Source organism: Sardina pilchardus, chromosome 3, assembly GCF_963854185.1.
Source record: "Sardina pilchardus chromosome 3, fSarPil1.1, whole genome shotgun sequence".
Lineage (NCBI taxonomy): Eukaryota > Metazoa > Chordata > Actinopteri > Clupeiformes > Clupeidae > Sardina > Sardina pilchardus.
In genome coordinates this window covers 32,564,108-32,578,399 of record NC_084996.1, presented here as the reverse complement: position 1 = coordinate 32,578,399, position 14,292 = coordinate 32,564,108, and the positions used below count along the sequence as shown (strand labels likewise).

Below are 14,292 nucleotides of genomic sequence, written 5' to 3'. Positions count from 1 at the left end.
TTCAACAGCTGTGTGTCAAAGTAACGCTTAGTATGTGACTCGGTACACGCTTAGTATGGCCTGGTACCCACAAAGGCGAATTCGGTATAAACAACTATATATTTTCTGAAAGTAGACCTTCTAAGGATTTCATTTCACCCCCCTTTTATATATGCACAACTTATTGTTTTCACAGCCACACAATATGAAGTTCAACAGCTGTGTGTCAATGGCAGGCCTATTATGTGACTCGGTACACCTTTGGTATGGCCTGGTACCCACAAAGGCGAATTTGGTATAAACATCTATATATTTTCTAAAAGTAGACCTTCTAAGGATTCCATTACACCCCCCTTTTATATATGCACAACTTATTGTTTTCACAGCCACACAATTTGAATTTCAACATTGTGTGTCAAAGGCAGGCCATTATGTGACTCACTACACACTTAGTTTGGCCTGGTACCCACAAAGGCAGAATTGGTAGCCTATAGATATCTGCAATATTATAGTGCATGTTATAAACCCACCTTTTAAATAAGCACAACGTTATAGTTTTATCAGCTTCACAGTTTTAATTTAACACTAGGCAATAAGGTAGATAAGGCACATTCAAAAATACATTCTAAATAACATTTTAAGGTGTATTTTCGATTTAAATGTCTTATTTAATTATTTTCTAACTTTACCTTCCTTTGGTAACGCAATACCGTTTTTAATTAATAATTTTCGTCCTCATGAATTGAAAAAGCAATGAATATGTTCTGACTTTTATTTTGAAAGATTCGCGAATGGCGGCCATATTGGATTTTTCTTTACTGTCGCTAGTTTCACACTACTAGATGTCCCACCCTCTGAATTACAAGCGGTAGCTAAAATTTCGATGAGCAAGGACTGGACAGAAGTGGCAGCAGAATTAAATTATTATAAGACCAGGATTTATTTCCAGAGGTTGGTGAACGTCTGCTGCTAATGGACATAACGCTTTGCCATCTATAAGCGGGTAAGTTGGTGTGAATTTGGTGGCTAGCTAAGCTAACTAAGACGCGTCGTTTCGAGATATATTTCTTCACTTTGTCACCTTATTTGTCGCAGGTATGTTTCATGATGCACACTAAACGACCCGAATTAGCTTTCTATCATTACGTGCAACGTAAGATGGTAGTTGGTACCGGTAAGATATACCTTTGACGTTGTAATCACGAGTTAGACTGTGATGGGCCTCAGGAAAGTTAGCTTACGCTAATCAGCCTATTAAATGTAATCAACAAGCTAGCTAGCCATCACATCTGATGATCGCTTATTAGATGACTAGTTAGCTATTTGCACTAAGAGTTGGACGTTTGTTGTCAGTAGTTCGTCTTGTAGTTAACCTATCCGTTCAGTATTTGTGCAACATTGTTTAAACAATCTGTAACGTTTAACAAATTGATCTAATGAATAAACTGAACCACATGGACAGTGATTTCGGCCTACATAAACACACATTTGGATTTTAAATAAGGAGCCTTTTTCAGGCAAGCACGCGGGGCCGCGTAATATGCAATATGTCAACATCAGAATAGCCTGGGCAAACAAATAATGGTAATCTCTAAAATAGTTGATACATGCTGTTTGTGTTTGTTTAACTTGTCACAGGTGTTGGCCCTGTAAGAAGTGATGGCATAGAGATGTGAAGGGCTCCTATCCTTGTTTGTTTCACATTTGGCCTCAGCGCTGCAAGGTTTGCGGCTTCTTGATCCTCCTGGCCTAGCGAAAGTGGCACACCCAGATCATTGTGTCTGAGGTACTGTACACTGCTGTCACGATTTCTTCAGTAAGACCTAAATAACACTCAAACACATAAGATGCCTTTAGGACTGGGCCGAAGAAAGAAGGCTTCTCCACTTGTGGAAAACGAAGAGGCGGAGCCAGTGCGGGCAGGCTTAAATGTGCCAGGTTTGGACGGCATGGATGGGGTAGGGGGCGGACTCGGGGAGGCAACTGCACAGGAGGGTCTGCCTCCCCCACCCACCAGCTTGCGTCCGCGTCTGATCTTCCACACTCAGCTGGCCCACGGGAGCCCAACGGGGCGCATAGAGGGGTTCAGCAATGTCCGGGAACTCTACGCTAAGATCGGCGAGGCCTTCGGAATACCACCAGCTGAGGTGAGGAACAGGGGACAGCCGGGGTCCCCATCTGCTGTCTAGACTGTGACTCTTGGGTACTCAGGAGTCCTCTTCAGGTGATCATGCATGGGCCAATTGTTCGAGCTATGTGGGTCCCGGTTCCATGTTTTCTGATTGAATGTTTGTGATAATTTGCCCATAAGTACAAAATATGCTTGAAAAATGGCCCAATATAAAAAATAATATGCCATAACAATAAAAAAGAATTATTGCTGTGTTAATCAGAAAGTCACCTTGTGTATCATCAACTTTAAATTCACACACACAGCGTTGATGCAAACGGTTTGCGTTGTCCGTCACATTACGCTCCTAGGTGATGTTCTGCACGCTGAACACGCACAAGGTGGACATGGACAAGCTGTTAGGCGGTCAGATTGGGCTGGAGGACTTCATCTTTGCACACGTCAAAGGCCAGAGGAAAGAGGTGGAGGTGTTCAAGGGTGAGGACGCCCTTGGCCTCACCATCACAGACAACGGCGCTGGGTACGCCTTCATCAAGGTGAGCAGGAATGATGTGTTCATGTAATTCTATCTGCACAATGCTTATGGGGAATGTCACAACATTTATGGGAGACTCATTCCAAGAAATGAAAAAAAAAAACGTAGTCTTTGCAATTCAGTTGGCTTTCAATGAAATGTCTTTTAATGGATGTGGAGCGCACATATGTTTCAATGATGTGAGATAACATGTGCTCTTATATTTTTATAAGTGTGTTAAATCTACTTGTAATTGGTGTAATTGCAGAGAATAAGAGAAGGAAGCATCATTCATCAGATCCAAGTCATCAACGTGGGAGACATGATCGAGTCAATCAACGGCCACATGCTCATTGGCTGTCGACACTACGAAGTTGCCAAGATGTTGAAGGAGCTGCCCAGGGGAAAGAACTTTGTTCTGAAGCTGGTGGAGCCCTTAAAGGCATTCGGTAAGTGTGTGCCCATCAGGATCGGGCCGTTAAGTCCCAGTTTAGTTTCAGTACTGGTTATTTAATTGGCCTTCAACATCTATTTATCGATAAGCTCCTGAACAGATGGTACTGCAGTGGCACTGGAATGGCTCTGTAGTGGCGCTGGTATGGCTGTGTAGTGGCAGCATGGCACGATTGGCGTTTGGCCCAGTTCTGCGGACAATTAAATGGATCTCTCTAATGGTGCTTCATCATATTTTATGTTGACTCTCTGTACATGTCGCTGTAATTTAGGGGCTTGCTTTATAATCAGAGTAGTTTGTAAAACATCTCATTTGTTCTTGAACGTGCGAACAAGGCCAGGAATGTTTAATTGTGTAATGATTTGGTTACCGCCATGGTCTTTTTCTCTCTCCAGAGAATTGGGTCACCCAGTATTAGTAAGAGTAATGCTAATTTCTGATTCGATGTATCAGTGACGGCAACAGTGTCACTGTCCATAATCTGCTGGCGGTGCCTGGCGGTGACTAATGCCTGTACGTGTATGATGCCGTTTACGTGTGCGCCCCTGACTGTATGGCTTTAGTGAACTTCCACTGCAAGTAATTGGTTAACAAACTGATTAAATGGTCCACCTTTTTTTTTTGTTGTTACAATCAGACATGATCAGTCAGAGATCAGGCGGGTCGCGGTCTGGTGGGGTCCAGCTGGGCACTGGAAGGGGCACCCTGCGTCTTAGGTCAAAAGGTCCTGCCACCGTGGAGGAACTGGTAAGACCATCATAGTTCTGTCCACAGCAAGGGCTTATGTACTGTAAGCATTCCAAGTGGGTATTTGAAGCTTGGTGTATCTTGAATTTCCCCTTGGGGATCAATAAAGTATCTATCTATCTATCATCATCTGTAAATTGTAGATGGAGTAATGTCAGGCCCCTGTCTCCTGTGTCTCAAATATCGTCTTCATGTTGTTTTGTGTGTGTGTCGTAGCCGTCTGCGTTCGAGGAGAAGGCCATTGAGAAGGTGGATGACCTCCTGGAGAGTTACATGGGGATCAGAGACAGCGAGCTTGGTAATGAACCCCACACTGTGTTCTGTGACTGACCGCCTCTGATAAACAAATACTTAGTGTGGTAACAAGACTGTAAGCATGGGGTTTTATTTCACCTGTTGGCTTACAATTGTGAATCACCTGTTGGCTACAAGTATAAGTTAGATACATACGTTTATTTTGATGTTAATTTACATAAATTGTTAAACTTTACATTAATGATGTATCGTATCTGCTCGGGCTGAGGTTGTGCTATGTTGCTTGCTGTCTGTGTTGCATGCTGTTCTGTGTTGTCTTTTGTGTTTCTCTGCTTCTCCCAATTAAGGTCACATGTTGAAGGAGATTGGGGCCATTATTGGACCTATTGTGTTTTTTTTCTTTCGGTGACTCACACTCCTTTCACTCTGTCCTCTCCTTTTGCAGCGGCCACCATGGTCGAGTTGGGCAAGGACAAGAAGAACCCTGATGAGTTTGCCGAGGCCCTGGACGAGACACTGGGCGACTTTGCCTTCCCCGACGAGTTTGTTTTTGACGTCTGGGGCGCCATTGGCGACGCAAAGGTCGGCCGGGTGTAAAGAGTCAGGAGTCTGGAGCAGGAGGAAGCAGAGGGCTCGACCTCACCCTGTGGCTGTGGTGAACCTATGAAGACGCACTACTAGAAATCGCTCTAGTACCTTTATGAAATCTTTTTTTTTTTTTTTTGCTCTTGTGTTGTTTGTTGGCTTCAGCTGTCCGCTTCGTCTACTTGGAACCAGTTCCATTGGGAGGTTTCACATGGGGACTTCTCTCCGCTGTATGGGAGAATTATCTCTGACCTCTTGACCTCTTGACACTACTTTCCCCAAGTGGGTTTTATTTTTGTAATTTTTTTTTTAACCAAGTGTCATTCTGTGCAGTCCCAAATTGTGATTGACATGTAATCCAGATGACCAGTAGTGAACCAATCATTAACCACCATTTTTAAAAGTCATACTTAAGTTCTCCTCACGTTTAGGGAAAAAAAGTAACATGAAGTTAAAGTTAACTGATAATTACCAGATGTTTTTATCCAAAGTGACAAAACTCGCAAACATGGAAAGATAGGAGACTTTTGATATATATAAATATCAAAATATTTGACTCCATATTTAATTTATATATAACAAGTCAGATATGGCGCTGGGAGACTTTTATTGTTTGATGCGACAGGCCCTCTGACGGTGGCTTCTGTAAACTGTGACGCTTCCCTTTGCACTGTGTCACACGGCGCTGTACCTGCTCCTCTGGCCCTGCACTGCAGTCGCTCCCACGCTTACTGCGCAGCACTGGACTGGAACCAGCACCAATGAGCCCGATCAGAGCCGTGGTCAAATGAACTGAACTGGACGGGACTGGACGGGATAGGATGGGATGGGACTGGACTTTGCAGTGCTGTGCAGTGACCTTTGAGCACAGCATTAGGTCAGTGCAGCCTATGGACCACTTAGTGTGTGACCCACAGGAAACCCTTACTATTAACCGATGAAGCATGTGCTGGTTAGGATTCCTTTGAGTTTCTGTTTTTCTTTGATTCTGTTATTGTTTCCTTTTTTTTATGAAATGATTACCCTAAAAGGAGAGAGAGAGAGAACAAGCAAGCAAGAGAGAGAGAGAGAGAGAGAGAGAGTGAGAGAAAGATAGAGAAAAAGAACTGTGAGGCCTTGGTGGACCAGTTGCTTTGGCAGCATTCGTTAACTACCCAGTTCATTACTTGGAAAAGTTGCATCACAGACATTCCAGATAGGGGCCCTGATTTGAAAAACAACCAAGGTCTTCAGTGTCAAACACATGTTGCAGAAGTATTTGTCATTGCTGGGCGAATGATCTGATCTAAACATAAAAATACATGAGTGTGTAAGATATGAATAGATTCAATTATATAAAAGTAGTTTTAAGAATATGTAAACAAGAGTGACTCAGACACATTAGTCAGCTTCATTAGTCTGAAGTCTTAATGTGTCTCACTCATTTTTATATATTTACAATTACTATTATGTATTTATACTGTCACATTCATTTTTAAATCTGAACGTTTGTCAAGACATGGGAATTATATTTGCTACATTGCTGAAGACCAAAGACTTTGCCTGTCTTTCAAATTAGGGACCACAGTGCTGAGCAATATAAACGATAAACAGGCTACTCTCTAACTAACACTCCCGTGCTCCTCGTTACCTGTAAGGGGCGTAAGACAACCATTCCCTCATGCCAAACTGAAGGAAACCTCGCTGTTTGAGGCAATCAGTGTGACTACAGTATTATAACAAGGTTTAAATATTTCCAATGTATTTTCTTAGCGGAAGAAAGGTTTACAATGTGTTACAAAGGTTTACAGTGGCCTCTTAAGAGAACAGTATTGTGTCTTGTGTTGACCCCTTGTCATTAGAGGGTTTGTAGTGGTGATGTGCTTGTTGGTTTTTTTGTTTTGTTTTGTTTACTTTCTTTTTTTTTTTGGATTGGGTCATTGGACTCCTGGTCCTGATGTCCACTCTCTCTCTCTCCACTGCACCTTCTTCTGTAGGCCAAGCTGTGGCCAAAGCACTTCCAATGAGCTCAACCAACAGCCTACACAGTAACGCTGTGTGATTCAGGGCTAGGAGAACAACCAAACGCTAATGCCTGTCGGCAACTCAGTAGCTTATGTGATGTGCAGAGAGATCATGTCATGACAAAAAAAATCTAAGCAAAATACACACAAAAAAAACACTGATCATAGAGCTGAATGCAACTTGACTTGGAATCTTTTATATAAACTGTGTAGTTACTTTATATACATCATACACTCTGATGATAGTTTTGTATCGGTTGATTTTGGTTTGTCTGTTTTTTGTCACTCCTCAGTGCTTTTACAACTATACTTAACTGAGTATTACTGTCATATAGCTCAATGTTAGAAACTGTAACACTGAAGGTTTTATGTCTTGAAAGATTTTCTTTTTACACTGTTCCGCTGTTACAAATCATAGTGGCAATAACGATAATGGGATTGATTACAAGGACCTCATCATCTTTTTAATCGTGTTACAAAATGAAGCAAAAAAAAAAAAAGTACCATTTTTGAATGGTCAATATATGACTTGTCACTGAAAAAAAATGCCGCATTAAAAAAGGAAAAAAGAGAAATATGTTTAGTTGTGTTTCATGGTGGTGTTGATGTTTTGTAAATGGTGATGAGTGGTGTCATGCCGCCTTTGCGTAGCAGGCAGCATTATTTAGTTCTGTCTGATGCTATCAGGGAATGTTTCCATCAACATTTGTGTGTCTGTGTGACAAACAGACACAGACACACACAGTGTGAGTATGTGTGTGTGAGATAGAACCTCATCTGTGAACACAGACAAGTGATTTTAAAAAGATAGTGTCATATTTTGCTCTTTTGAGTAAACTGGGGAAATGTAACAAATTAGATAAGTGTGTTATTACACTAGACTAGAGTAATGTCCAGGCATGAGTGTTATGAAACCCACATGGACTACCTCCAGTAAGATTTTCTGAGGAAAAATGAATCAAGCTGAAACCAAATGCATGGAATAGGTGTCTTGCCCTAGTCTCAACTATTACATATTTATGTGTTTTGGCAACACGATTATCCTTACATACAGTTACAGTCCATGCGCCTATAAGGCGGTGTAGGCCCAGTCTTTGTTCCCAGCCCTGGGGGTGTACTACAAAGCGAGTATGCCTAGATAATGGAGAAGGGCTGAGCGCAAAAGGGACAAAGGATATACTGCAAGCATTTAACTGAGCTATCAGAAGGCTGGTAAAAGAAAAGAACCTGCGTTGTTATTGTATTCTAGAACCGTCACAGCCCCAGGGTTCTGTCAGTACAATTAATTAATGAATTAATTATTACTTGATTAAGTAATTCATTATTTAATTGTTATAAACCTTTTTGGTTATAAGAATTTTCAAAAATGGCCCTATAGAAGATATATATATATATCAGTATACATTTGCGTTATTGTGTTTTGTCTTTTATTCTTTCACTTTTATTACAATGTTATTTAATATAACAGCTTTTTAAGATTTTCCATTTTTTATTGTCAACTGACCTGCCACAAAATGGAAAGGACGGTACAATTGTAGTGCTTCATAAATAAAAGTGACTTGACAGTCAACCGTTCACCTTGCCCGAGTACCCAAAACACTACTGTTGACTGCAAACAAGTCAGGACTGAGTGCTTTCTAAGTAGTGGTGTTGGTGTAGTTTTGGTGGAGCCTGTGAGGCTGGGAGGACATAAACAATAAATGTCCAAAGGGCGTGTATGGTGACTATTCTGTCTTGTTGTAGATGGCTAGGTGAGCTGTATCAGGCTGTGAGCGCTCTAAAGAGCAGGTTGGGCGTTGGGGTCAGACCAGTTCTTCCAGTCGAGCCCTTGACCAATAACGTAGTGCAGTTGACAAACTCTGGTATGGTGGCAAAAGCTGGGAGAGATGCAGCGAACTACAGGTTATAGAGGGAGAAAATGGAGCTTTGAAACATACTTAACCCAGACAAACAGCAAGGAAAGGGGATCCTTTTTGTTCAAGGAGGATATTGGTGCAGCCAATGTTGCCAAGATGCCCCTTCGACCGAGGGCTCTCTCGCAGCCTGGCCGGGCCAACTCGCTCCTCAGCGTCAAGTCGGCCGAGCTGAGGCCGCGCGCGATGTCCTCGCGCTCCAAGTCGTCGCTGGAGGACGAGCTGTCGTGCCCGGTGTGCTGCGAGATCTTCGCCGACCCCGTGGTGCTCAAGTGCAGCCACAGCTTCTGCAAGAAGTGCCTCCAGCAGTTCTGGAACAAGAAGGCGGCCAAGCGCGAGTGCCCCGTCTGCCGCTCCAAGGTCTCGCTGGAGGAGCCCACGGTCAGCCTGGCCCTGAAGAACGTGTGCGACAACCTGCTGAGGGAGCAGAGGCTCCAGGCGGCCGGCGGAGCCCTGGACGCGGCGGGGGCCGGCGGTGGGGGCGGTGGAGGAGGGCTGCTGAGGACGGAGGAGCTGTGTCCGACACACGGGGAGCCCATCAAGCTGTACTGCCAGGAGGACGACGAGGTGCTGTGCTGCGTCTGCCAGACGTCCAAGACGCACCAGGGCCACAGCGTCTGTCCAGTGGAGGAGGCCGCCCAAGAGCTGAAGGTAAGTCCGAGAGAGAAAGAGAGAGAAAGAGAGAAAGTGCTTTGAATTGACTGTGGTGCTCGACGTACCCAGGGTGACAGAAGAATTCAGAGTGAGACCTACAGTCACAATAAGGTGTGTGTGAAGAGACCATGTTGTATTAGCCAGCTGACCTTCTCACATACGCCAGCGCTCAGTGTTGCAGACATGTCTGACATTCTCTTTATTGTCGCCTGTCTGCTCGAGTAGACTCATTGCGCGGCTCAAATGAGTTTCAGACAAATGTTAAAAATGAAGGAGGAGAATGTTGATCAAATTGCTGTCAGGCACCTTTATGGAAATGTCCCTTTGCTGACTGATTAATAATTGGGCCGGGCGCATATTCCTTCTGTAAAAATGATCAAGTGGTGAGCAGAAAGTGAGGCCCATTTGAGTTTTTCTTTTTTTAATTTTGACCATTCATTTCATCACTTTGCTTCACTGTCTAAAGATTGGCATCTGCAGATTGTCTTCTTCTTCTGTACAATTCAGCTATGGATTTGTCATTAGTTCCTTGTCAAATTAGACTTAATGCTGAGGAAATTGAATGGCTGACCACTAAATGGTCAACAGTCACATTAGATGTATTGTCATATCTACCTTTTGTATGGATATGTGACAGAACGTAGATGATAAGTAACATGTTTTCAAAAGAACATAGTGTGTGTGTACTGTATGTGTGTGGTGTTCACGGTTGTTTATATCAAGTTTTGCTCCACACTCTTCAATAATTCTCTCTGTGTCTTTCTTCAGGCAGAGCTCAGGAAAGAAGTGACGCCTTTGAAGAAGAGTCTCCGTGGGCTCTATGTGACTAAGCAGGAATTTGATGACATAACAGTATACATGAAGGTATCAACATCACGATACATGACACTTCTCAGAAAAATGACACAGTGTGACATCAATGTTATGGTGATGAGCATAAAATCTAATCCTCCGAAAGATTACATTTGGTGTCAAACTAATGCATCAGAATAACATAACCCAACAGATCAGTAGGAATCTGAATCTATTTGCTGTGTGTGGTGAATTATTGATGACCACACGGAAATTGTGGGCTCTCTTGGCAGAATCAGAAACAGATGACAGAGAAGCAGATCAAGGAGGACTTTGCGCAAATGTACCAGTTCCTGCAGAAGGAGGAGGCGGCCAGACTCGCAGCGCTGGAGGAGGAAGAGGAGCAGAAGAAGCAGATCATGAAGAGGAAGACTGACAGCATCTCCCGGGACATCCTCACCCTGTCGCACGCGGTCATTGCCATCGAAAATGAGATCGCCGGCAGCGACACAACATTTCTTCAGGTTTGTGAGGCTCAGCTACATTTTTTTAACAGGTTTTTCCATTACTTCAAGGAGATGTTTTCTACTTGGAATGACTAATGCGGTACATTTTTCCCCAATAACAGAATTACAAGAATACCACCAAGAGGTGAGTGATTTAACTCGTGGTTTTGTTTGGATTACACATACCAGCTGGCAGGAAAGCCAACACACAGACATAGACATAGACACAGTCACACACACATACACACACACACACACACACACACACACACAGACACACACACACACACACACACACACACACACACACACACACACACACACACACACACACACACACACACACACATACACACACACAAGCATGTGTACCGACACACTCTATTGACAGAAAAATACCCTCATTCCAGAGCCCAAATTACACAGCAGGTGCCAGAGAAAGTTCCTGGAGTGCTGATCAACACGGCCAAGCACCTTGGCTCTCTTAAGTACAAAGTCTGGGACAAAATGCAGTCTCTTGTGGAATATAGTGAGTATGGCATTGTCATTTTGTAAACGGCATGGACATTTTTTTACATGATTTTTTGTTTTTTCAAGTTTAACAGTTCAGAAAAGTAAAGTAAAAAATCCAAGTGTTTTCGAGCAACCAGAGCTGAACTCTGGTTATCACTCTTTTTGAAAAAATCTGTTTTCTATCAGCCCCTGTGACGTTGGATCCCAACTCTGCGTACTCCTGGCTCACCATCAACAGAGACCTGACCAGCGTCGCCAACAGTGGCAAAGTGCACAAGATGCCAGACAACCCCGAGCGCTTCGACCACTTCGTGTTCGTGCTGGGCTCCGAGGGGTACTCGGCCGGGCGCCACGCCTGGGAGGTGGAGGTCGGCGACAAGCAGGACTGGGTGCTGGGCGTGGTCAACGAGTCCGTGGAGCGGAAGGGCAAGATCTCGGGCTGCCCCGAGGGCGGCTTCTGGACCATCTCGTACTCCGATGGCGAGTACACAGCCATGACCAGGCCTCGGACGCCCCTCAGCATCACCGCGCCGCTGCGGAGGGTCAGAATTCAGCTGGACTACGGGGCAGGTGAGGTCAGCTTCTCCAACCCCGTGGCTATGATGCCCATCTACACGTTCAAAGACCAGACCTTCACTGAAAAGATGTTCCCTTTCTTCTGCCCCGGAGCCAACATCAATGGCGACAACGGCAGCCCCCTGAAGTTGTGCCCTGCCAATGTTGCGGTGTGGAATAGCTCCACCTGGTGATGAGGAGAGCTGCTCATACTTATCTGATTTCCTGAGCTTAACTCATTGCAACCTTGATTCAATAAGTTGATGTTTTCCTTGTGTGTGTGTGTGTGTGTGTGTGTGTGTGTGTGTTAAGAATTGATTGTAAAAGTTTGATTCAAAATGTTAATAAATACACACGTATGACTCTGCCAGAGGGTTCAGAAACTTTATTAATGACACAATCATTTAAAGCTGTGGTTATATATATTTCAATGTATAGAATGGGTCCAGCTCATCTATAGTGTCAGGATCCCACAAAATAACAGGCCTGATTGTACAGTATATGTTAAAGATGCAATGAGGTTGACAATTAAGTTAAAATTATGAAATAAAATGATATATAATATAGTGATCTGGTCACTATTTTTTCTTCATTTCCTTCATGTTACTTCATACTTGTCTAGTCCAGAAAAGCTCTTGCCTGTTATGTCTCTCTGTCAGAGATCTGTGACGCTCAGCAAGCTGCTAACTCTCTCCTGGGTGTCAGTGGCCCCCTGGTGGCCACCAATAAATCACATCCAGTGAGAGCACTCAAGTGTATTTCATAACACCAAGGCCATTGGCACAAGGCTTTTTCCAAAATGAACTGTTTGTAGGAAAATAAACTTGGAAATGTTGGCTATGGATTTGACTTGCAACCAAGTAAAACATGTCTTTCCTTCCTACCTGGCTGAAGCCAGAGCAAATTAAAATGCTCTCTGAGACTCATCAGCTGCTCTCTCCAGGCTGCTAGATATTCAACCCAGAACATTTTCAGCACATGTTATACATAGTTTCAAAGCCTATTATTGGTAACATTTTGTTCTCTAATTGATTGAAGATGCCATGCTTTACATAGCAGCAGACAAATGATCTATGAACATTTAACTGCCAGTCAAATCATGTGACTCTCAAATTTTCACCCAAAAGTTAGCCTACGTCCAGGACTGAACTTTGAAATAAATCTTATTCTAACCATCATACGAAAAGAAGAGGCCATCTGCCTATGGTACACCTTACTAATGCGATATGGAAGAGCACAGATGAAGAAGGCGTTTGTTCTGGCAACATTTGCTATGGAGGCTTCTATGGACGAGATGATCACTTCTGCTTTGCTGCAGGACATCCCTGCCTTTCCACTGCTCTGCAAGACATTCCCACCTTTCCACTATTAGCTACAGGACAACCCTGTCTTTCCACTAACCTTAGCAGCTTTGCACAGATATGGCAGCAACGCCTATAACAGGAAAGAGGGGAAAAGGAAAGCGCAAGAGATGATAGACATTGACAGACCCACCACGCCTAATGTCTCTTTCATATCAATAGCAACAGTTACTTTTAGACATGAACTCTGAAGCACTCAATTCCTCACTAAGGAGTTGGCATACTTAGCGTGCAGCCGAGTGTGTTTGTGACTTCCTTTAGGAGAGATCTTAACTAGACGGGGCAGTTAAGTGCATGTGTTTGTGTGTTTTAAGCACAGCATTGAGCAGCAATAACAGATGTTGTTACCTTGGTGATCAGGATTGGTCCCGTCACGTGGCATTGGTGTTACAAGAGTCCTGCATCTCTTCAGGCCCACTGGCTCATAAGTTACCACTGAATTCCTACCGCAACATTGTGCAGCAGCAGGTTGGTTGAGTCCATCCACTCATCCTGGGGCAGTGGTAGTGGCTACAATAGGGTGACCAGACGTCCCCGGTTTCAGGGCTAGTCAGTGGCCCGTTTTTTGAGGATGAAACTTGTATCACATTTTTGGGATTATGTCCCTGGTTTTGGTCTCAGACATCTGGTCACCTTATGCTAAGGAGCTGGGCTAGCCCATGTGCAAGGCACTTAACCCTGAGTTGCTCTGGGGAGCAACATAAGTTAGTAGATAAAAGCATCTTCTAAATGAGTAAATGTAAGTCCTTCCCCAGGACTGAGCCAACCTGCTTTACAGACTCCTGAATGCTGGACTATCAGACAGAAACAGCGCCATCCTAAGGAATCATTCCATGTCATTTGCAATGCCAATTTTGTCTTGAAATACTGTATATCAAAGGACATTAGTACATTCACTAGTTACACAACAAACAAAGCTGTTTTTAATCAAACTCATTTTCAAGTTAATGAACTAGATTTGATTGGATTTGCTTCTTTTACTGTTAGATTATAGGTCAGATATCATTATAGGTCGTATATATAATGTCCAGGACTGGACATCTCCGCCAGCTGACCATCTCCAAACCAGTCCACGGTTGATCCAGATGATCAGAACGTTGCCAGCCTGTCCTGCATGTGCTCTCTCTCTCTCACCCAGTGTGTATCTCTGTGTGGCGCACCTTCACCTGCACCTGCACCTGCAATGGCCCTCCCACTTTATTATGACCTCAGACAGGTGACATAGCTGTGCTGAGTCACAGGCGCCTGCAGTTGTAGTGATAGACAGAGAGAGAGAGTTATAATCGTAGGCTCATTATGGAGATAACACTAAAGTGCAACTGAGTTCATT

The 14,292-nt window shown here is 43.7% G+C and overlaps 2 protein-coding genes across 2 annotated transcripts; both read left to right on the top strand.

Moving 5' to 3' along the window:
* Positions 1-831: 831 nt before the first annotated feature.
* Positions 832-7,237, top strand: gipc1 (GIPC PDZ domain containing family, member 1). Its single transcript, XM_062532928.1, has 7 exons — positions 832-982; positions 1,618-2,126; positions 2,461-2,646; positions 2,893-3,073; positions 3,716-3,825; positions 4,042-4,123; positions 4,526-7,237. Exons 2-7 carry the CDS (start codon positions 1,827-1,829, stop codon positions 4,675-4,677), a joined length of 1,011 nt encoding a protein of 336 aa, XP_062388912.1. The 5' UTR covers positions 832-982; positions 1,618-1,826; the 3' UTR covers positions 4,678-7,237.
* Positions 7,238-8,347: 1,110 nt separating this feature from the next.
* On the top strand, positions 8,348-12,167 carry trim35-12 (tripartite motif containing 35-12). The gene is made up of 6 exons (XM_062532927.1): positions 8,348-9,232; positions 10,004-10,099; positions 10,321-10,551; positions 10,656-10,678; positions 10,944-11,062; positions 11,233-12,167. The coding sequence occupies exons 1-6, from the start codon at positions 8,555-8,557 to the stop codon at positions 11,793-11,795; spliced, it is 1,710 nt and encodes a 569-aa protein (XP_062388911.1). The 5' UTR covers positions 8,348-8,554; the 3' UTR covers positions 11,796-12,167.
* The last annotated feature ends 2,125 nt before the right edge of the window (positions 12,168-14,292 follow it).